This window comes from Bos indicus, chromosome 8 (assembly GCF_029378745.1).
Source record: "Bos indicus isolate NIAB-ARS_2022 breed Sahiwal x Tharparkar chromosome 8, NIAB-ARS_B.indTharparkar_mat_pri_1.0, whole genome shotgun sequence".
NCBI lineage: Eukaryota > Metazoa > Chordata > Mammalia > Artiodactyla > Bovidae > Bos > Bos indicus.
In genome coordinates, this window is record NC_091767.1 from 16,909,711 (window position 1) to 16,932,555 (window position 22,845).

At 43.0% G+C, this 22,845-nt stretch overlaps 1 protein-coding gene across 2 annotated transcripts in view; it reads right to left on the reverse strand.

Annotated features, from left to right (window-relative positions):
• TEK (TEK receptor tyrosine kinase) overlaps window positions 1-22,845 on the reverse strand; it is a 105,539-nt gene that overhangs the window by 6,754 nt on the left and 75,940 nt on the right. The window contains exons 12-20 of one of the 2 annotated variants that reach the window (XM_019965856.2): window positions 21,725-21,859; window positions 16,903-17,190; window positions 14,633-14,932; window positions 12,019-12,173; window positions 10,204-10,414; window positions 7,549-7,659; window positions 5,276-5,466; window positions 4,621-4,734; window positions 79-149 (exon numbers count right to left, since the gene is read on the reverse strand). In XM_019965856.2, coding sequence (XP_019821415.2) covers window positions 79-149; window positions 4,621-4,734; window positions 5,276-5,466; window positions 7,549-7,659; window positions 10,204-10,414; window positions 12,019-12,173; window positions 14,633-14,932; window positions 16,903-17,190; window positions 21,725-21,859 — 1,576 coding nt within the window. The remainder of the gene's footprint in view (window positions 1-78; window positions 150-4,620; window positions 4,735-5,275; window positions 5,467-7,548; window positions 7,660-10,203; window positions 10,415-12,018; window positions 12,174-14,632; window positions 14,933-16,902; window positions 17,191-21,724; window positions 21,860-22,845) is intronic. The other variant, XM_019965857.2, reaches the window with a different exon arrangement.

Here is a 22,845-nt window from a genome sequence, read left to right on the forward strand (position 1 = left end):
AACCTTTGTCAAATGGATATTTTTCTGGGTCCAAAAAAAAAAAAAAAAAAATCCCTCAGCAGTGAGAGGCTTACTCACACGTCGCTGTTGGTCGTATACACACTGTAATTTAGTGACTCGATCGCCATCCAGCGCACGGGGAGTCTTCCCTGGAGAATACAATGTAAGAGGCTGCTTAGGCTCAACAGGGGCCCCTTCCCAAGGCTCATCGGTGGCCTGAAGCTGGGGGGGCTCACCCCAGTTCTCAGGGAGGTCCCCAGACAGAAGGCATGGCAGAGTCGGGATATTTTTGCATGTCCCACCCACAAGTCTGTTTTTTTAAGTTCAAAGTCCTGCAAATTACGTAAGCTCCACTTACCTCAAGGGGTTACTACCACAGTTTCATGTAAAGAAAAATAATGATGTGTGTGTATGTGTGTGTCCTTTCAGTGGTCATACAATTATTCACTTTGTGGCTGTCAGAGGTGCTCAGAGGTTTGAAAAGACAGATGGGCATAGGAACTGAGGATTAGGCTATAATGTGGGAAAGCCTGAGGTGGTGGGAGGAGACCAAATGCCTGGAGGAGAGGCTGGAAGGGTTTCCAGGGGAGGAGACACACGAGTTCAGTTCTAGAAGATGTGTAGGTACCACCAGGTGGATGGGGGAGGAAAGAGCACTTCAGGCCAAAGGGCAGAGAGTGCATGTGAGTCAGCTATGTGGTGATGACTTCTACCAATGCAGACCAGGGACGTTCCTCACGTCTACATGCTGTGTCTCTTCAACATCTGCTCCCTTCTATGTCCTCGCCTCCACCTGCCACCTGTCACTCTCGCTTCTCCTTCACACTGGGGGATGGGAAGAGCTGTCTGCATTTCCTGTTTGGTCCCTGCTCTCATGTACTCCCGCTTGCTGGCCTCTGACCCCGTATCTCCTAGTTGTTCATTTCCATGCACGCTTTTCCATTCTTTGTGTGACCGCTCTGATCTGCCCACATCTGTCTGTCCCTGCTGCTGTCACCTGGGTTCAGGCCACCACCATCTCCACCTGCCTGCTGACAACCACCTCTCCGCTCATCTCCCCGCCTCTGATTCCACTCCCTAATGACCTGTTCTCTGCACCACACTCACTCTAAATGGCGAACCCAAACATGTGGTTCCTGTTCTTAAAATTCTGTACTATCACTCTTGTTACAACATCCCCAGTCCTTAGCTGAATCTCCAAAAGCTGGCATCCAAAGCTTTCAAGACCTTATCCCCACTTCCTCCTCCAGCCTTGAGTTTTAACTCTTCCTCTTTTTTGCATCACCCCCTAGTCATATTGACTTTCTTTTTTTCATAACTGACTTTCTTAATTCCCCAAAGTTTGGTGCTTTCCTCTGCCTCTCGGTTCTTATATATACACTGCATCCACCAGGTCCTGCACTTCATCCTCACGTCTCCAGTATCTGTGTCACAGTTACTGGAAAGCTTCACTGTGCTTCCTCTGAGCTCCCGAGGGACCTGCACTTTCCTCCTTCTCAGCCTTCTCCACCATTACAGTTGATTGTTATGTGTCTCTGAGCTCTTTGAGGGAGAACACTGTGTCTTAATATTATCCCCAAGCCCAGCACAAGCTGAAACATTGTAGTAATAAATAAATCCATGCTGAGGGGATCAATAGCTTAATCAATGGTAGTAAAACCCCAAATCACTTAAGTACATTATTTTGCAACACTTCCAGTACTAGAATCGCCCTGGGAGAAGTAAAAAACTAATGCAGGATGCTCTCTCTACAATAACTGAATCAAAATATCTAAGTGGTAGGACTTGGCATCTGTCTTTTTAAAAGTTTCCCAGACAATCTAGGAATCGACAATCTCTGACTTCCGTAGTAAGCCAGAGAGTAGCCACTCTGCCCTCTGTTGGTAATGTGCTACGTTGCACCCTTCTTGCTGGGAGCTTGCTTCTCTCCAATCCCTTCTCTTTCCTTCCCCTACCTTCACCAAGTCCTTTTCCTCCCCAGACGCCATGCTGCTACTGAACGCTTTGCCCTTCCACTGGGAGATACACTAGAGCCCTAACCAGTGCTCCGCCCCTCTAAGCATTTCCCCTAACCCCATAAGATACAGAAATCCCTGACCTTTATGAAATGTCAAGCAAACCAACCTTAGCCTTGGGGTACTGAGGCAAGTAACCAAATTAAATGGGTAGGATTATGGAGCTAAACTGTGTTAACCTCTTCTCATCACCACAGGGCTTCCCAGGAGGCACTAGTAGTAACAAACCCACCTGCCAATGCAGGAGCCATAAGAGACACAGGTTCAATCCTTGGGTTAGGAATATCCCCTGGAGTAGGAAATGGCAACTCACTCCAGTATTCTTGCCTGGAAAACCCCATGGACAGAGGAGCCTGGCAGGCCACAATCCATAGGGTCACAAAGAGTTAGACACGGCTAAAGAAACAAACAGTTGGCCAACTGGAGGTGTAGAATTGGTATAGAATTTAAAGGCTCAAGAGACAGTTTTCTATGACAGTTAACCTGGGGTATCCTCTAATGCACATTAATGAAGTCTCTATGTACAGCTGGGAAGGTCCCCTGGAGGAGGAAATGGCAACCCACTCCTATTTTTGCCTAGAGAATCCCATGGACAGAGGAGCCTGCTGGACTATAGTCCATGGGGTCGCAAAAAGTCGGACACGACTGAGCGACTAATACTAATACTTAAAGTGACTTAGCATGCGTGTGGCACTCCCTCTTCACGGCATCCCAACCCCAGAGTGAAGGAAGGCGAGAGATTCTGTAGTGGAAATAAGAGGGTCCCATGTGGCCCAGGAGGAATGGGGAGAGCTGGAGCAGATGGATGAGTGGTGGGTCCTGCTTCTGTAAGACCAGCCCAGCCACTTTCCAGAGAAAGGTCTGCTTTGAGAGGGGCGAATCTGAAAAGTTTAGGGAAAAAACTGTTGCCTGGCAGCCAACCTTCAGGGAGTCACGGGAGACTTCCTGAGGTGCTGATGTCAGTAAGTATCAAGGACAAGGGGCATGGTACTCTCTAAGAACCAAAGGACGCCCACTTCAAACCCTCATCAAAAAAGGGAGTGGAAAGTTCCAAAACGATTCAGTTCACTGTGATCATAACTATGGAAAAGACTGTATGCTTGTGGAAGGAAAAGAGTAAAAATAAGTTGTGTCAAGGTTGTGAACTGTGGATCATTTCCTCTTGAAACCATTCTTGAATATTGTTTCTGTGTTATCTTGTCAGTAATTAAATAAGTATATTTAAAAGAAAGGAAACCTAGGCTTGAGGATAAATACAGAAGCTTGAGCCTTGCTAGGAGGCAATTTGATATCTACAAAAGTACAAAGACTCTCTCTATATGTTACAAGAACTGGAGTCATCCCAAGAAAGCTGAGCCCAAGTAGTGCTGGGAGAGCCATGCCATCAGAGAGACCTACCCAACACGTGCAAAGACTATAGGGTGCGTCAGCCCCAACACCCTGCACTGCCCAACTGCAGGGAAAGCAGAGGGTGGTGGCATGTTGAAAGCCCAGCTAATGTCCAGGGATGTGGCATTTCCAGGGCTTTATGATTCCAGGTGGGCAACAAGAGCATAACAAGTCCAGCTTCTCTCTGCTAACACTGTGAGGCTCCCCTGGGATCTTTTATTTGAAGGTAAAATTTGGCTACTTGGGAGGCTAGATATCATTAGGTGAAAGTGTATTTGATGGGGGCTTGATGAATGAGCAAGCTATGGTTTTTCCTGTGGTCATGTATGGATGTGAGAGTTGGACTATAAAGAAAGCTGAGCACCGAAGAACTGATGCTTTTGAACTGTGGTGTTGGAGAAGACTTTTGAGGGTCCCTTGGACTGCAAGGAGATACAACCAGTTCATCCTAAAGGAATCAGTCCTGAATATTCATTGGAAGGACTGATGCTGAAGCTGAAACTCCAATATTTTGGCCACCTGCTGCGAAGAACTGACTCATTTCAAAAGACCCTGATGCTGGGAAAGATTGAATGCAGGAGGAGAAGGGGATGACAGAGGATGAGATGGTTGGATGGCGTCACCAACTCAAGGAGTTGGTGACAGACAGGGAGGCCTGGTGTGCTTCCATCCATGGGGTTGCAAAGAGTCGGACATGACTGAGTGACTGAACTGACGAATGAGCAGAGAACATTCAGAAAAGAGGGAACTCTTATACGAGCATTTACAACTCATGAGTTTCTTTCTAGAGCATCCTTGTGACTTAGGAAACCTCGTTGATTCACTTCCTGAATGTTTTAGAAAGTAGGTTAAACGTCTTTTTCCCCTCATCCTATATTTGCTGTGTAAAAGGGGACTGTGGGAGCTCCCCAGAAGATGCTGAACGAGACCAGACTTGGGGGTCTGTGCTGGATACGGACCCCAGCCCCTCCAGCACGAGGCTTGCATGTTCAACAACTTCACCACGTGTGACAGAGCCTTCTTCACTGGTAAATACAGACCCTCCAGACATTTTAGGTATCAAAACTGAGAATGGACATTTGCTGGGCTGAGGCCTTATGAAATGGAAGAAATGGTCAGGGGCCTCCAGCAGCACAGAAGGATGGAATTCTAAGAGAAGCAACCTAAGGACAGGGAAGGGTGCCCCTGAAAGGGTCTCATCAACATCTGAACTTACCATCGTCTTTTTCACATATACTTCTTGACCTCGGGATAATCCAAAGTCGGCTATCTTGGCTACGTAGTTTTCACCAACTAAAATGTTCCTGGCAGCTAGGTCCCTGTGAATAAACTGAAATTAAAAAAAAAAACAAGTCATATATTTTCAGCATCATATTTGCTTTTTCACTTCATTTTGTTTGCACAAAAAGCAGGAGCTTTGGGAAATCTAGAGGACAGTATGAAAAAGTGTTTTTAAAAAGCTACCAGAATCCAGTTTCCTTTAGTTCCTCTTCTAAATGCTCAGTGAGTGGATTCTGCCAAACGACCCACAGGTCTTTGGAGGAGCATTTCAGGAGGAAGCACCAGATCATGCAATATTCCAATGACCATGAAAGGCCTCTGCTTTGTGTGTTATATGGAGTTACTTGAAGCTAATACTAGTGAAAGCACCTCATCCAAATACATATGATGAGATTCACTAGATAAAGACACCATTAGCATGGAACATGAACTTCTATATAAAGAGATAGAATATTAACAAACAGAATAAAATTAGGGAGAGTTTGAGAAGGAATTAAGGAAGAGAGGTGAACTGGGAAAAAAAAAATCTAAACTGATATCAGAGAAAATTTTGGAAGAAAGATGCTCAAAGCAAGGTTCCCAGAACAAACCTGTTTTTGGCTCAGGTAGTCCATACCCCGGGCCACATCTGCTGCAAAATGGAGAAGCTGCTGGGAGGACAGTGTGGAGGCAGTGCTGTTGGCGATGGCAAACGCGGGGTCCGTCTCTAGCACTCGGCTCTTTCGCAGGAAGTCCAGGAGGTTGCCATGGGGGGCGTACTCAATGGCCAGGTACAGGTAGCCTGTGGGGCAAGGGAGGAAGCATCAGTCTATCAGTAGCCCTAAACCCCGGTGAGATTTCTGAGATGTGCTTTGGTCCTTGGGGACTGCTTATAAAATTCCATTTTATCTTAAAATAACACATCTAGTGGTACCGATATGGGTAATGCTGGGGACAGGAGGAGAACAAGTGACATCATTCCTGCAAAAGGGGGCCATGCCTGCACTCGGGCTTCCCCTCTCCACTCCTACCGAGCAGCAGGCTCCCTGAGCGCTTCACCCACTGGGGAACACGGGTAGAATGAAACCAAAGCATCTGCTCCAGATGACCGAGGAGAGCTAGTCCACAGCACCTTTTAGTTTTTATTCTGTATTGACTGAGAACCTAATATGAGCCAGACATGTTATTCCAGTATGAATCCAGCTTCTCCTGGGGTTATTTTTTTAAAACAAACAAATGATTAAATACCCAAAGCAGAAGGACCCAGACTAGGAAACTTTCTCTCTCTCCTGACTTCTGCTCCTTCCTAAAATTTCCAGACTAAGTCATTAGATTGTTGAGTGCATCACTGGTCAGCAAAATCTAGTGTCAGGGATTGCAATTTTGCTTACAGAAACCAGAAATGTCAACCTTTTAGGAAAAAAATAAAATTTTTCCTAGAGGAAAGTATGGTTCATTGTCTTAGTTTTATTCTAAATAGTTTCCTCCCTTTTCTTTTTTGAATGAGATGAAATCTGCTTTGATAACAATTATTCATCTTTGGAGCCAATGAAAGTATAGTGCTCTCTTTTACTATTTTTTAAAAGTGAATTATTTGGTATATACTTTTTATGTCAAATGAATTTAAACTTCAAAGATATCCTAAGAAAGTGAGGATTCTCAAAAAAGAAAAAAAAAAGCAAGCTTCTAGCACTGAATCCTGCTGTACTATAAGGAAAGATATACCTCAATTCTGGTATGAAGGTATTTTCTCACTTTACTGAACAATCAACCAACTATGTGACAATAGAGGAAACTTTTAAAATACATATATTCTGTCACTCTAAGTTTTTTTTTTTTTTAAACATTCATTTACTGCTGTCCCATGCTGATTACTGTTCTCAGGAAATTGCTCAAAAATAAGTGTCATTACTTCATTATTTAACCTAAGAGACATTATCTGGCTTTTAGAATTACAGCCTTATTGGATCACAGAATGATATATTGTTTGAAGTACCAGTATTTTTAGTTTAATAAATTGAGGAAAAGGAAGTAGTCTCTTTTCCATTGTTGGTATTTGTGCTGCAAAGTCAACAAGAGGTTGTAAAGTTTGCAAATAATTACCATGTGGAGCTTTTGCGTTGGAGTAAATTTTTCCATGAGAAATTAAGAGTAAGCATGGATTTAGAGCTGCAAACCCAGGTAGCATGCAGAGGTAAATCCATAGGTTTCTTATTACCTACTCATTCACAGCTAACTCCACACATTACAATAGGAAATACTCAATAAACATTTGAATTAATAATATAATTTGAACTTAAGGGTATGTGTGACATAGGATAGTTGTAAAGAAAGCTTCAATGTAATTGTACAGGGAATTGTTTTGGATAAAAACAAAGTACTATTAGATATAGGCTTATTATTATTTGTTTAACCTAAGTATCACCAGTCCTTTCCCATTACAGTAGATGATTGGCATTCACAGATTTAACATTTGGAGTATTGGTTACTTGGGTTTGGAGGGAGAATGAAAAGTCAACTAAGAAGAACCAACATACTTCACTTTTCCTGGTACAGAGTGCAGCCTCCATCCACCTAGTAGTGACTGAGAAAACCTCTGGATTAGCAAAGATGGGAGCATGTAGGAGCTGTGGGTATCTTTGGGCATTACTAATTGAACTGTATCAGAAGCCAAAAGACTCACCCTTGGGACCCACCTTCAAAAACATTCCACATCTCAGCACAGTCTATTCATGGGGCCAGACATTCAGACTGAAATTGCAACTTAAAAAGTAGGTAGCAATCTTAGATGACTTATCTTTCCTAACTTCAATATGGAATGTGCCTGATTTTCTTTCTTATTTTAAAAAAATCTGGCAGGAGAAACAGGAAAAGAGCATCTTACCACGATGTTCACACGCTCCCAAGAGATTGATGATGTTTGGGTGGTGTCCAAGTTTACAAAGAACCTCCAGTTCCCCAGCAAAGTCCCTGTGGTCATCTTTGGAAGCGTATTCTGGGAAGAAAGTCAAGAGTCGTGACCCCTTTCTGTGATGCCTCATCAGAAACAACTGTACCCCCTAATCCCCATCACCTTCAAGTACACTTAGCTGTCATTGGGTCTGGAAAACGTTAGCGAAATCAAAGAGGTGGCTCTATCACAGGGGCTTGGCTGTCCACATTTTGGGCCAATGCTTCTTGTGGTTGGGGGCTGTCCTGTGGCAAGGAGGATGTTTAGCTGCCCCCCTGACCTGACCCACTAGTTACCAGGAGCCCAACCAAAAATGTACCCAGATCACCAAGTGTCCCCCCTGGAAACCAAATCACCTCTGTTTGAGAACCACTGCTGAAGCCCTCAGATATCCAGAGAAATGGTCTGGTTGAGATGGAGCTGTGTCCATTCTCAGACCCTGGCTTTCCAGAGACAAATACGCCAAGGAATAACACCAAAATTTTAGTGAAACATTGCCAGTAGTGAACACATCTTACTTTATTATAATAATTTTACTTTGCTTTTTACATAAACCAGAATAGAATACTGTGCTCAGTTGTGTTCAACTCTTTGCGACGCCATGGACTATAACCCACCAGGCTTCTGTGTCCATGGGATTTTCCAGGCAAGAATACTGGAGTGGGTTGCCATTTCCTTCTCCAGGGGATCTTGCTGATGAAGGGATCAAACCTAGGTCTCCTGCATTTCAGGTGGATTCTTTACCAACTGAGTCACCAGGGAAGCCCACATAAGCCAGACTTGCTGAAAAAATTTAAATTTCAATGACACTTTTAAAGAAGTTGCTTCGTAGTCAGGAAACAGTTGCATTTCTTTCTGTTCCTGTCATTCTGTCTCTCCATAAGCACTTTGATCAGAGGCAGAATCACCAGTCAGGCTGAAGAGAAAACTCTTTGGCTGATGTGCAACTGGTTGGTCAGCCTTGAGTTGGTGACAGTATGCTATGATTGCTTTTTGAAGAAATAACATTGGGGGAAAGAGTGATAGAGAGCTGGTAGCCATGTGCATGCCTGACCATGCTTGAAAATTATGGGAAGGTTTCATATGGGCTAAGGGGACCCATGAGCCTGACAAGTAACAATTTCAAATCTAGTACCCTGTTTATACCACAGGAGCCTAAGGGTCAATGCCTCAGGAACATTTTAGAAGCAAAGCTCCTTGTAATAGGTTGTTGGTTCACATCAGTAAGTGCCCTCTTAGCATACATGACTTTTCCTGCAAAACTTTCTGCCCTGGTGTGCTGTTAAGTTATTCTACCTCTTTACATGGACATGAGATGGACAATCAGCTCAGGTCAGATCCCAATCAGCATAAAAACTGATGCTACAAAGTTCTACACCCTCTCCTCTCACCGTTTTTACTGCTTCCTAAAACTCCTGTGACTAAAGTTGGAAAAGGAAAAGGAATTTCTGGATTCTAGTAGGGTTTGTCTGGGTGTGTGTCTGTGTGTGTGTTTTGAAACATTACTGTCTCTGAGCATAAATAATACTGTGTTTATTTTGTTTTGTTCATTTCCTGACATGTGTTTTCTAGCAATGCAGAAAGCAGTGATGGCTTAATAAGATTTAGGGTTAATTGTCATCTTAGGCTTAATGTTGCAGTCAAGAAGAAGGAAAACCCATCAGCAGCCTTAGCAAGTCCTTATTATGGAGCTGCCCAATAAAAGCGGCAATTACATTGCCGGCTCTAATACATCACTTGCCAAGCCTGTGTGCTGTAAAAACAACAGTGCAGCTTCAGAATCAAGTCATCTGTAAACTGCCATTTCACACGCAACAGAAGACAGCTAGTACTGCCAGGGGACACGTCAATCTGCTTTCTCGGAAGATCTTATTCAATGAGGGCGCCCTAAGCAGTCTTGAACACAACTGGAAAAGATCTAGTTTTGTGACTATAGATCAATGGTTTCTAAGCCTGAGTGTATAGAAGAGCCCCTGAGCAAGTTTAGGGACCCCAATTTTTCCCTGCATCACCCCCAGAAATTTGAATAGATTAGAACCGCAAGGAGGAAAAACTCAAGTAGATGCATTTCTAACTATTTCCAGGAAAGCTGATGTAGATAATGCACGAAGATAGTGATTTGCCAAGCGTGGTCTCCAAATTCTGAGACTCAGCATCCCATGGGAACTAATTAGAAATGCAAGCCCTCTGGCCCTGGACCAGATTTGCTTAATCAGAAACCATAGGGTGGAGCTGAAGAGTCTGTTTTTTAACAAGTCTCCCAGGCGATTTGGATGCGTGATCAATGGTGAGAACCACTGCATTAAGAGAAACAGTAACGCTTCTTGAAAGTCAGCAGGGTGTGGCAGACAGTCTGTGTTCTCACATCCCAGTGAATCCAGACAGTGGCGTCTAAACAGCTCATGCCTTCAAGTTTACATCCTGACCCTCAAAGGAAATATCACCTTCAGCTGCACAGGACAGCTCCATCTAACATCATGCCAATGTTTTGTTTAAAAGAATATGAGACCTTAGAGGAAAGATTCAACAGGAAGTCAAACTGTCCCCCCACCCTAGTAAAATGCTGACTTGATGGGGGCATGCACTGACCTTTCATCCTCTTGATGGCAGCGTCCATCCGTAACCCATCCTTCTTGATGCGAGCCTTAAGAACCTGGCCAAAATTACCCTCCCCAATCACATCTTGAAATTTGATGTCATTCCAGTCAAGCACTGGATAAATGGTAGGATCTGGGTTGTTTTTGGCCTTCCTGTTCAGGGCAAGAGTTCCTGAGTTGAACTGCACAGCTGGTTCTTCCCTCTACAAAAATAATGGTTTTGTGTCAGGATTTTTCATAATTTTTAAGGTATATAATACCTTCTGGTTTGTACCCACACTAGGTGAAAAAAAGAAACAGTATACCCAATTCTAGAATGAAGATGGAAATAGGGTTCATCTAATAGGTATCCCATGGACGGAGGAGCCTGGTAGGCTGCAGTCCATGGGGTCGCTAAGAGTTGGGCACGACTGAGAGACTTCACTTTCACTTTTCACTTTCATGCATTGGAGAAGGAAATGGCCACCCACTCCAGTGTTCTTGCCTGGAGAATCCCAGGGACGGGGCAGCCTGTTGGGCTGCCGTCTATGGGGTCACACAGAGTCGGACACGACTGAGGTGACTTAGCAGCAGCAGCAATAGGCCCACTTGGATGAAGTGGCAGCCAAAAGAGCTGCATGCCTATGATCCTAGGCCTCGGTGGGAAAGCATGCTACAATCGATTAGTTATGCCTGCAGGGATGAGGGAGGGGAGGATAATAGCATGTATGTCACAACACACACTTGAGTTACTCACACTTGAGGGTCTACCCTGCTGTGAAATGAGCAGCTATTCAGTTCTGGTTTGGTAAAGAACTCAGAGATCTATTTGGAGAAGTCACAGGACATGCCTCTGTGAGAGCTTTTTTCCTAGCTTCATCTTGGTCTCCTTGGCTCTTACTCACTCTCTCCCACTTGTCTTAAAGCTCAGAATCTCTCAAGCCCAAGATAGTGTCTCCTTTTCTCCTGAGTTTCGGTGACTGCTGGCAGTATCAGGACAAAGCATCCGTACCATGATGAGCTCCAGCACTGTCTACCCCCCTGCTGGACCTTCCTCTCTAGTGACAGCCTGAAGGGCATCTCAGGGACTCGTATCAGGAAGATTTACCTCATTTGGAATACGTAACTGTATTCAGTGCTTCATATATAGAATCAGTAAAGTTGGGTACAGATTAATTTTACAGAGCTCGAAATCACAGAGAAATGTTCAGGCTATACTATCTCAAGGATTCAAACGGGGTGCCTGTCAGTAAAGTACGACTTTGTAAACCCTTGCAACTGGTCAAAATTACTAAATGAAAGAAAAAAGTAGTGCCGAGTGCCATGAACTCTGACTGCAGACTAAAGGGTACACAGGGATGGCGATCCACATGTAGATATAATTCATATATATATGGGAGATACTATTAGAAGTACAAAATGGAAACTGGAAATTAAAAAAAAAGTGAAGAAAACTGATCTAGTATCAACATTCATGACTTATCACTCTGAGGTACGGTTCCCCTCATGCCCTTCAACTGACAATAATGGTCAGTTGTTTATATTGCAAGATTACTCTCACTGGTGACTTATCACTAGGATGACTCTATTCTCTTTTTGATGGGGCAGTAATCCTGCTATAGGCTTATTTTTCTGCTTAATTATTAAGAGTAACCTTTTCACTCTCAGAATTGTTCTGAATTGGACAAGAACTTATATAGTCATGCTAGTTATCTCCCATTTCATAATGGAAGACAAAGAAAAGATGAAACTTGCCTAAGGGAAATACTTTACAAGTAAATTTTCTGACCCATATCTTTAAAATACTGCTTGGAAGATGAGACACTACCACATTTTGGAAGGCTTGGGCCATTCTCCTTTGGACGTTTGCCCTCTTCAGCTGCAGCATGATCAGAAAGGCCAACAGCACCGTCAGGCAGGTCATTCCCGCTGAGCCGAGGATGGCGATGAGCAGCATCTTCCTGCCTCCGAGGTCTGCTGGTGCTGAGCAGAAGGCAGGACAAGCAGCAGGTTAGTCTAGATGGGGAGATAGGCCACGACCATTTGCAGAAGTCACAGTGTAATGTGAACATCATGGCAGCCTGAGTCCTGCCACCTAATTGCTAGGTGACCTAGTGCTACTCCGTTATTGTCTGGAACTCACTGGAGGCAAGTCTGACTCACAGGCTGTTAAAAGTTCAAAGGAATGTGCAAAAGGGCTTTTTACAAGTCAACATGCTAATCACCAAAGCTGCTAAGTGCCAAAGAATTGATGCTTTTGAACTGTGGTGTTGGAGAAGACTCTTGAGAGTCCCTTGGACTGCAAGGAGATCCAACCTGTCGATCCTAAAGGAAATCAGTCCTGAATATTCATTGGAAGGACTGATGCTGAAGCTGAAACTCCAATACTTTGGCCACCAGATGTGAAGAATTGACTCATTGGAAAAGACCCTGATGCTGGGAAAGATTGAGGAGGAGAAGGGGATGACAGAGGATGAAATGGTTGGATGGCATCACCGACTTGCTGGATGTGAGTTTGACCAAGCTCCAGGAGTTGGTGATGGACAGGGAGGCCTGGCGTGTTGCAGTCCACAGAGTCACAAAGAGTTGGACACAACTGAGTGACTGAACTGAACTGATGCTAATCAATAATTGTTGCCCTTTGTTCAACTTTCACTTCCAAGTACAGGCCCAAGCAGATGAATATTATCTCATAATAGTGAGACTGACTAACTATATCTATCACTTTGGGAAAGTAACAACTTCCCTGAACAATAATTTCCCCACCTAGAAAATCTTGCAAGCTCTATGACGCTAAGAGCACAGACTCTGTAAGATATTTTGATTTGGGTTTTTCTTTGGGTTCTTTTAAAGAGCTGAAAACAACCTGAGGATACCAATGGGAGAAGCAAAGAAGGAAGGAAAGAATAGAGAAAAGAGAAAAACTATTGAATTTAGGGCTCAGGTCAAAATGGACTATTAAAGACTATGGTTTAACTCTTCCACTTCTTTCCCTTGCTTAAATTAAAATACAATTAAATTCAATGTATTTTTATGAAAAGCAGCATGTACAGCATGATCTCATCCAACAATTATTCTTTTGATTAGCTATCTTTCCCACTATCTCCACACATGTGTGCATAAAGAGATGTCTGAAATGGGATGGTGAGGGGTTTTTAGTTTTGTTACATCTTGTTTTTAAATTTTTCTCTTTGTATTTTATTTGTAGCTTGGATTTAGGGCCTGCATGTGTTCTATGAAAACACAAGTAATTATAGAAATGATGCATTTAGTAAGATTGTCATCTGAAAACTACGATTCTCTGTAATTTACAGACTCAACATTCCTTGGATATTTCAAACATATTCCAAAGAATCAGCACTGAAAACAGAGCTTGTTGGATTTTATTTCTTAAGCCCTAGGTAGCCCTCAAAAGAACCAAGAAGTTTTTAGTGCTATGATACTCTCTGTAAAAATAGGCTGGTCTGAATTATAAATTTGCAAAAATCACCAATTCCTTCTCAAGTCCCTCTAGCTACATTCCCTTGAACAAGCTGTACAGTGCAGAGGGTGAGGACATGCAATTTCAGACTAACCTCAAAGGGAAGTCTCCCAGAATCTTCAACCCTTCCCACCTGTGGTGTCCTTGTTCACTAATTACATTCAACAGGTTTTACCAGCCACAAACACTGGAGAGGATTAAGAGGTACAGCCTTCCAGTTATGAAATAAAGAAGCCACAGGGATATAATATACAGCATATAGAATATGGCTAATAATACTGTAATAACTTTGTTTGGAGACAGATAATTACTAGCCTTGCTATGGTGATCATTCATAATATATGCAAATGTCAAATCACTACATAGTGCCCTCAAAACTAACATAATATTGCACATCAACTGTATTTCAATTTAAAAAAAGCACAAACACTGGCCTCCTGTGCTTGGCACTGAAGGATCTCTGTCTCAAAGAGCTTATTCTCTCTGAGGTAGGGGTTAGTGATGGACATAGAGCCATCCTAACCTGGATCTAAAAAGTAAAAGACAAGTCAGAATAGCATAGCATCACCCAAGTTAAAAGAAGAGTTCATTTTGAGAAAGAATGGAGTGTGGTTCCTGGAGCCTCCCATTGAACCACTGCACAGGCCTTCCTCCACTAAGGTGGGTCCTTAGTCTTCTTTTTCCACAGAATCACATTCAGATTCCTCAGACCCTCAACTGCTAGATGGGGACTGCTGATGGGCTAAGTTCCTTTAAGGCTTAATAATAGAAAATGGATCAACAGGGTATCCCTCCAAGGCGCATTTTCATCTTAAGGACCTCTTTAGAGATGGTGATGCCTATTAAGGACAAGCCTATTGTATCACAAGATGTGAATATGGAGTAAATATCTTAAAACAGTGGGGCTTTTCTGGTACTCCCCAGAAATAATAATATGCAAATACCTGTCTACTCTACCAACCTTGAGATTCAGAAAGAGTCGTCAGTTCATGAGAAGAAGTTGGATTGCTTGAGCCTATATTGTTCTCTGCAAAGATGTCCACCTGGTAAACTGTTTGGGGCTCAAGGCCCTTGAGCTGATACTGGGTGATGGTGGCATTCTTGATCTTCACATCAATGTGCTGGTCTTCATTCTTGCCCTGAACCTTGTAACGGATGATAATAGCAGAAATAGAATAGCCATCCAGGATTGTCCAAGAGATCACAGCCGAAGAGTCTGTGATGTTGAAAATCTTGATGTTTTCTGGTTGAGGAGGGACAACTAGAAATTAAAAAAACAAAAACATATTTTTCTTACGATGCATTACCACCTCTTTGACTATTATGCTTTTAAGAGAGAATGAATGTCAGCCCATAAACCATGAATGGCTACTCAATGTTATCTCTGATGGTAACTCCAGTCAGTTTGTGGTGGACTCAACACAGACTTGACAACATGGCCACATATGGGAAACTGGCAACACACAAATCACATATTTGCCATCCTTACACTGAATTAAGACCCCGGAAATTGTTACTCCACAAACTGCTATTCTACTCTTCTCGATGCTGAGGAAAACAAAGATTATGAGAGCTGACATTTACATAGGCCCTTTCGTATTGTAACTCACTGACTCCACATAACAATCTTACTGTTAGTATTGAGGCCTGGAGACAATAAGTGACTTGGCCACGGTCACACAGCTTTTAAGAAATAGATTCAAGTAGAAGAAATAAGGATTCCTATTAGTTTGCAGTTAGCCACCAGCCCATAGGAACTATCCTTGTTAAGCACTTGTTAGAAAATATGTTAAGCACTTAGTAGACACGTACAAAAAGCAAGATGAAGCGTATGCATGCATCTGCACACTTACAGGTATACCTAATGTATTAAAATTATACAATATTGAATGGAAAGATATATAACAAACATAATCTTGGTTTAACAAACAGAATTTTGGTTGTCTCTGGGGAGACAGGGAGAGAATTAGAGTAGGGATGATGATCAAAGAGGATTTTGATATATCTGTATTGTGGAATTACTTTCACAAAAAAGGCTGAAAGCAAAGATGGCAAGATGTTAACAGTTGTTAATTCTGGGTTGTAGAAATGTAGATTTTTATGTATTATTCTCTGTACTGGCCTATAACTTCTGTCACAGAACTTTTTTAAAGATGAAGAAGACATGCCTAAACAGTGACAAAATGGTTGAGACTTCCACATTTTATTGATACAAGAAGAGACTGGTTGGAGAAACCCAGAGCCAGTTTGTACACCTGTTACTGGGGAAGTGGAGGCTCAGCCACAGAAGAGAAACTCAGACTCTGGCAGTTGACAAGAGACCACAGGATCCCAGTGTTAGTGTAGTTGGTGTGACCCAGAAACACCTGGTCTTTCCAAGGACTCTGAAATGCACAGACAGTTCTATGGCAGGGAATCAAATAGAACTTTCTGGTTCCTGATGAAAAAGCTTTCAAGACTACAAAGGAACCCTAGAAGTTCCAACTAATTTTTAATGGACAATCTGAATTGAGAAGAGCCCGAAGAGCAGTTTGAAAGAAAAGTTGTTTTATTGCTCTCAAATATATACCGTAATGCTAAGGATTATCTGTTTTGCAGATTTTCAAGCAAAGTTCCCTGGCTTTTAAGATTAGGAGACATCTATCTGTAATGAATCACCATCTGCTTAATAAATAACTCCACTGAAAGGAAAGGTAGGGATCCCTAGTGGTCCAGAGGTTAAGAATCCTCATGCCAGCGCAGGGGACACGGGTTCAGTCGCTGGTCTGGGAAGATGCCACACGCCGTGGAGCAACTAGGCCTCTGTGCCACAACTACCGAAGCTGGCGAGCCATGAGAGACCCCGCTCTGCAACGAGAAGCCATCACAATGAGAAGCCCACACCCCGCAGCTAGAGGGTAGCCCCTGCTCAGTGAAACTAGAGAAAGCCTGTGCACAGCCACGAAGACCCAGGAGAGCTGAAAATAAACAAACTTTTTTAAAAACAGGAAAGGTAAATCGTAGGACAGGTCTGCCTGAATTATTGTTAGTCCAAACATATGGAGCATTCATATATATTGCGGGTCACTAAAATGATTTGAGGTGTTGGGGGGAGGGCACTCACTGGCCTCCACTTACAACTAACTACCTGTCATGGTTTCTAAGAAGCAGATTTGAAGTGATGGGAGCTAAATCTAAGTGGTGGCCACCAAGTGTCATTCAGGCAAGGCTGGGGCAGCACAAGTTACTTACTGTCGCTAAGGGTCCAAGCGATGAGATCTTCGCTCCATTCCCCCTGGGCCTTGGTGTTGACTCTGGCTCGGACTATGTACTGCTCCCTGGGGTGTAAGTTGTTAAGCAGCACTGAAGTCAAGTTGCCTGGCACTTTAATATTCTGCTGATCACTATTCATTTGCACAGATCTCCTCTCGACTTCAACATAAAAGTCATCTTCTGAGCTTGGGAATATTGGTTGCCAGGTCAAATTTAGAGTGGTCTGACTTTTTGGTAGGAGACTGAGACCTCTTGGAGGAGGAAGACCTAGGAGAAACCAGAAGGATCATCGTTTTTATATGAAGTGAAGCTAACAACAGCCCCAAAGGACAACCTTGGCTTCTAGAATAATATACAAGCTAACAAAGAAACAGCCGCTGCTGCTGCTGCTGCTGCTAAGTCGCTTCAGTCGTGTCCGACTCTGTGCAACCCCATAGACGGCAGCCCACCAGGCTCCCCCGTCCCTGGGATTCTCCAGGCAAGAACACTGGAGCGGGTTGCCGTTTCCTTCTCCAATGCATATAAGTGAAAAGGCAAAGTGAAGTCGCTCAGTCGTGTCCGACTCCTAGCAACCCCATGGACTGCAGCCCACCAGGCCCCTCCATCCAGGGGTTTTCCAGGCAAGAGTACTGGAGTGGGGTGCCATTGCCTTCTCCAGAAACAGCCACTAGCAGCCATGAAATACTTTTTACCCCTACCAAAATAGCAAAGCTTTAAAACATTAGTGTGTAGTTTGAGTAACTGTAAGACAAAAATACAACCCCTCTGAAGGACAACTTGGGAATATTTTTCAAGAGCCTTAGAAATGATCATATACTTTGTATAATCTGACTACCAGGGATTTATCCTGAAGAAATAACTCAAAGGAAGCAAAAAGGCTAGGGACATGAAGATGTCCTTTACAACATTATTTATAATAACAAACAATCATAAGAAACCTAAGTGCTCAAAGTAGGGAAATGCTTTAATAAATTATGATATAGCCATCCAAGGGATTAAAGGATTATTGTGAAAAGTACAGAAGCCCCTCCAAAACTTGTAACACATGAGAAGTATTCTAATTTCCACTCGGAAAAAGTTATGTCTACCATTGGTGAAAGAGGAAGGAAACTAAAAAAATTGGAAACACTGGATTTGCCAAGGTTGTGGGGTTGCAGGTGAGCATTCAGTGTTTCTGTTCCCATTTTGAACAGTATGTTTTAAAGCAATTTCAGGGTTACATCCCCTTAGCAGGGACAATTTCACATATGACAACACAGCGATGGCAGGGCCAGGCTCTGATCACATCAAGGTTTGGCTCTGACCACAGGCTGTGTGGCCATAATTACCCCCGAGAACCTGAGCCACCAGAGAGGTAACTGAATGGAAACAACATGAGTTGTGAAATCAAAGAGGCAGAAGCATACCCCTTTAGTTCTGTGACCTTAGGAAAATTTATGTAGCATGAAATAAAAACACTCGCCTTCCAGATTCAGGAGGAGAAATGAGATAATGGAGATGAAAATGCTTGGAAGGTGTTTGGGTTCCATCAACATTTTCTCCCTCCCTTCCTATCTTATCTTGTGTCAATGGACAGAGAAGGAATCTGCAAGTTTTCAACTAGTAACAGCACACTGATATTTTAAACTCCAGATATACAGTATTTTCAAAACATAGAATAGGGGATCCTCTCCTCATGCATTTTCAGTGGGGACATTACTGCTCCTAATGGGGCAAAAATTGGTCCTCGGGGTATGAGAAAATTTTAGATAATTACAATGGTTTACGAAGGACCACAATATATAAACAGATTTATGGTATTAAAATTCGTGGCAGAAGAGACATTAAAACAAAACAGAGATGGTGTCTTAAGGACAAAACTGTCTAAGAAGCTCTTTAGAGGGTTATAATTTAAAAAATAATAATATAAAGAGGTGGAAACAAACGAATGTATATATAACAATCACTTTGCTGTACACCTGAACACAACACTGTAAATCAACTATACTCCAATAAAATGAAAAAATAAAAATAAAAAATAAAGTAAGAAGGCTGCGAAACTTGGTTAGAGGTGACAGAAGTGTCGATTTCCACTCCTCAGGAGAGGGACTCTCGCTAACAGCTTTGACCACCCATGGACGAGGGAGAACCAGCAATCAGGTCTGCCACCTGCTTGGCACCATGCTGCAGGTCTCGTTGGTCTTTTCTCCATAGCCTTTGCAAATTGCGAGAGGTGACGTCACCTCCTTTTGCTCTTCTCTAAAGTTCCAAAATAAGCCACCTGGAACGGTCAGGCAGGCTTATAACGACACAACAGAGGGAAAGAGGGCTGATGGTCTACAGCAAACCTGCAAACCTTCTAAGCCTGTGCCGTGTACAGGGGAGCAGCCCCATAAACGGTCATTTCGTCTTTCCCCTCCCTTTGAGAGCACGGCTTACCCTTCACCCCTCCCTACCTGCCCTCTTTCTGCCGTGTGTTCAGAGTGTGTCCTGTCCCCTCCCCTCCTGGCCTTCCCGGCCTTTGCCACTCAGTCAACACACTTATACAAAGTGCAACTGCCAAATGAATTTAAAAACAAACATCAGCAAAATTCAAATGATGGGAAAAGATGAACCTTTAAGAATTCCCTTCCCACCCACCCCTGAGAACTACTTTGAAATATTCCAAGAGCCCTCTGAATACATCCTGGCTGGAACATATTCTGAGAGCTGAAGACAGCACACTGTGGGGCTGTTAAGTGTTTTATGTTCTGTTCCATAAATACTTTCCATCTGAGTCAGATTATGCCCTTCCCCTTTTGATTCATCAGCACTGGCCTAGGACAGAATAAGTTACAACCATCAACCAAAAAAGATACCATCTCTGTTTTGTTTTAATGTCTCTTCTTTGTAGCAGCAACCTGATGACATTTCAGGGGCCCCTAGCATCATAGTCATGGAGGTTCCTTTTATCCTCTAAGTCATATGTAGTTTCCAGGGTTATTTTCTTTTTAAGATCTTATTTTTTTTTTAATGTGGGCCGTTTTTAAAGTCTGTATTGAATTTGTTATAATCTTGCTTCTGTTTTATGTTTTGGTTTCTTGACTGCAAGGCAAAGTGGGATCTTACCTCCCTGACCAGAGATGGAACACACAGCCCTGCATTGGAAGGAAAAGTCTCAAGCACTGGACTGCCAGGGAAGTCCTTGCCAGTGTTACTTTTGGTGTTACTACCTGGTGGGTTCCCAGGAAGCCATTTCTTACTTGTACAATGCTTCTACAAGCATCAGAGTAGCTCCCGAGTTTCATTTGGTTCATTAAGGATGCTGCTGGTCAGATGAACACTGGGAGGGAGATGTGGAAGGAAGAGTGTGTGAGGAACGCACAGCCTTTGCAGAAGAGCTGGACGCTTCTCCTAGTTTCTCACTAAAGCATCTGATAGCCTTCTGCCTTTAGTAAATGGACAAAAACTAGGAAAACTCATCAATCGGGGAAGGATTTGGTGTCTTTGGGCTCCAGGTTAAAAAATAGTAATAATAACTGGAGAAACAGAAAGGGATCAAGTCTGAAGATCTAGTATGATGATGAGGAATCTGATACATCACCATAGCCAAGTTATTAACCACTCTGGGACTCTACTTTTCAATCTATAAAATGGGAAAGATGACAATTCTAAGAATTAAATAAATGTGAACCTGAAACTGTAAAGCACTGACCAAGAGATAGGAACAGAATGCTTATACACAAGGCACACTGCAACACTAAGAGAACTTTAAAAGGACTCACTCAGACATTTCAGAGGAGGGGACCTGGGTAGCAGAAAGCTGGAGTTCAGGTTAGCATCAAGGAAATTTCACAAATTCAAAGGCTCCTCAGTGTACACAATAGAAGACTGATAGCTATTGACTGATATTGATCCATCAAGAAATAGTGCTACACTTGGAATGTGTAAACTTAAGACCAGAGCATCATACATCACTGGGGAACTTATTAGAAATGCAGATTCTTGAGCCCTGTTCCCACTCCAAACCTTCTGAATCTGAAACCCTGGAGGCGAGGCCCAGAAATTTATTTTAATAAGCCGGGCAGATGATTCTGATGGAAAATACTGTTTGAGAACCACTGATTTAGAAACATAGAGGTAGAGACTTCCCTGGCAGTCCAGTGGTTAAGACTCTGCACTTCCACTGCAGGAGGCATGGGTTCGATCCCTAGTCCAGGAAGTAAGGGGATCTAAGACCCTGCATGCCATGCCATGAGAGAAACAGGGTGGTATATATCATATGGCTCAAGGAGATAAAGGAAATAGGATGGGGAAATGGAGGGATAGAGCATAGGACTGCCGTTCTTTAGGTAAAAGCCTTTCAATCTATTCGATATTTTTACCATGTGCGTGAATGACTTTGAAAAGCTACAAATTACTTTATATTTCTGGAGTATGTATGCAGCAAGAGCCTGGCCTGGGCCCTTAGGATGGAAACAGGAAGCTGGTGGAAAAACTCAGGAGCCAAGACTGAGCACAGTTGCTACAAAGTAAATCCCAAGTCCTCAGGGATGTCCCTGCCTTCCTGAAGGCTCATCTGCTTCCTTCTCTGTCCCCGTGGATCACTCCAGCCCCCTTCCCCAGGGAGACAGACCAGGAGAGCAGCCCAAATAAAGGGCTGGCTTGACTCCAAGTCTCTAGTCTTCCTGTCACTTTCCCACCCATTCAAAAGCAAACCCCTTCCACCACCCTTCCCACCCACCCGCTCACCTACCACCACCCTTCCTGGTCTTCCTTCCTCTTTCCCCTTCCTCCCCCACCCACCCAGCTCCTGAATAAATGCCTGTTTGCTTCAGCTGACCGATGGAAGCTGTTGTGAATCTCCTCACAGGGCCAGGATGGCCTTCTCCGCCCTCTCCACGCCGGACCAGCTGCACGCAGAGCTCGTATTCCGTCCGAGGCTCCAAATAGTTGAGGGTAACAATCTCATTTGTCACTGAGAAGAGGGAAAGTCCAGGAAACTTAAGTTGGCAATCTTTTACATTCTTCAAACTGGAATGCTGTTATTGTGATGGGAACTAATGCTTGGTTTTTAAAAATACAATGTCTGAGTAGAACAGAGGGGAGATTCCATCTTCAGGGTCTCAGTGTTCCTACTATAAAGAAAACAAGGCTTTTTCATGTAAGTATCTCTGTGCCATTCATACATTTCTGCTCTAGTGTTTCTGTATTTTCATTTGTAGAGTAAAATCAGGCACATCTTCAACTATAGGGAATACCAATCAGATTTAGGGGGAAAAACTCAATTAGAATAATAGAAAATAACTGCCTTCAAATGCAAACAGTGATTTCAATCAAGCTATCAAGAGAAAAGACTCTTTGAGGGTTTGCTTACACTAATCAGACAACAAATTTGTAATAGTCATGTCATAATAAATAAAGGGTTCTGAAGTATTTGAAAAGACCTCCCAGAAACAAATGACATATGCTTCTTTTCTTCTGAGCTATTTGCATGAGTATTGCAAAGGTAGATTTTTGCCTTACACATGATAAAGTCAGTAAGGAAAAATACTGGACTGTGTTCAAGGGTTTTTAGAAAACCTCTTTGTGGATGTCCATAAAGAGACAATGCATTATCAATATCCTTTTTTTTTTAAGCTGCTTTTTCAAAAGACCTAGCCATTGTCAATAGAAACAACAATCCAGCAAATTAGACTTATGCTCCTGGGATTCTGAATTTTGGATGAGTGTTCAAAAGAATGTGAAGAGCTCCGTAATACCACCATGATTTTATTCAACGTACTCAGGTCAGCTAGTGTTTTTAAGCCCCAAACCTTCGTTTTCTTTTTTGGTAACTTCCTTGATTATATGCGCTTAGTCGCTCAGTTGTGTCTGACTCTCTGCGACCCTTTGGACTGTAGCCTGTGAGGCTGCCCATGGGATTTCCCAGGCAAGAACACTGGAGTGGGTTGCCATTTCCAT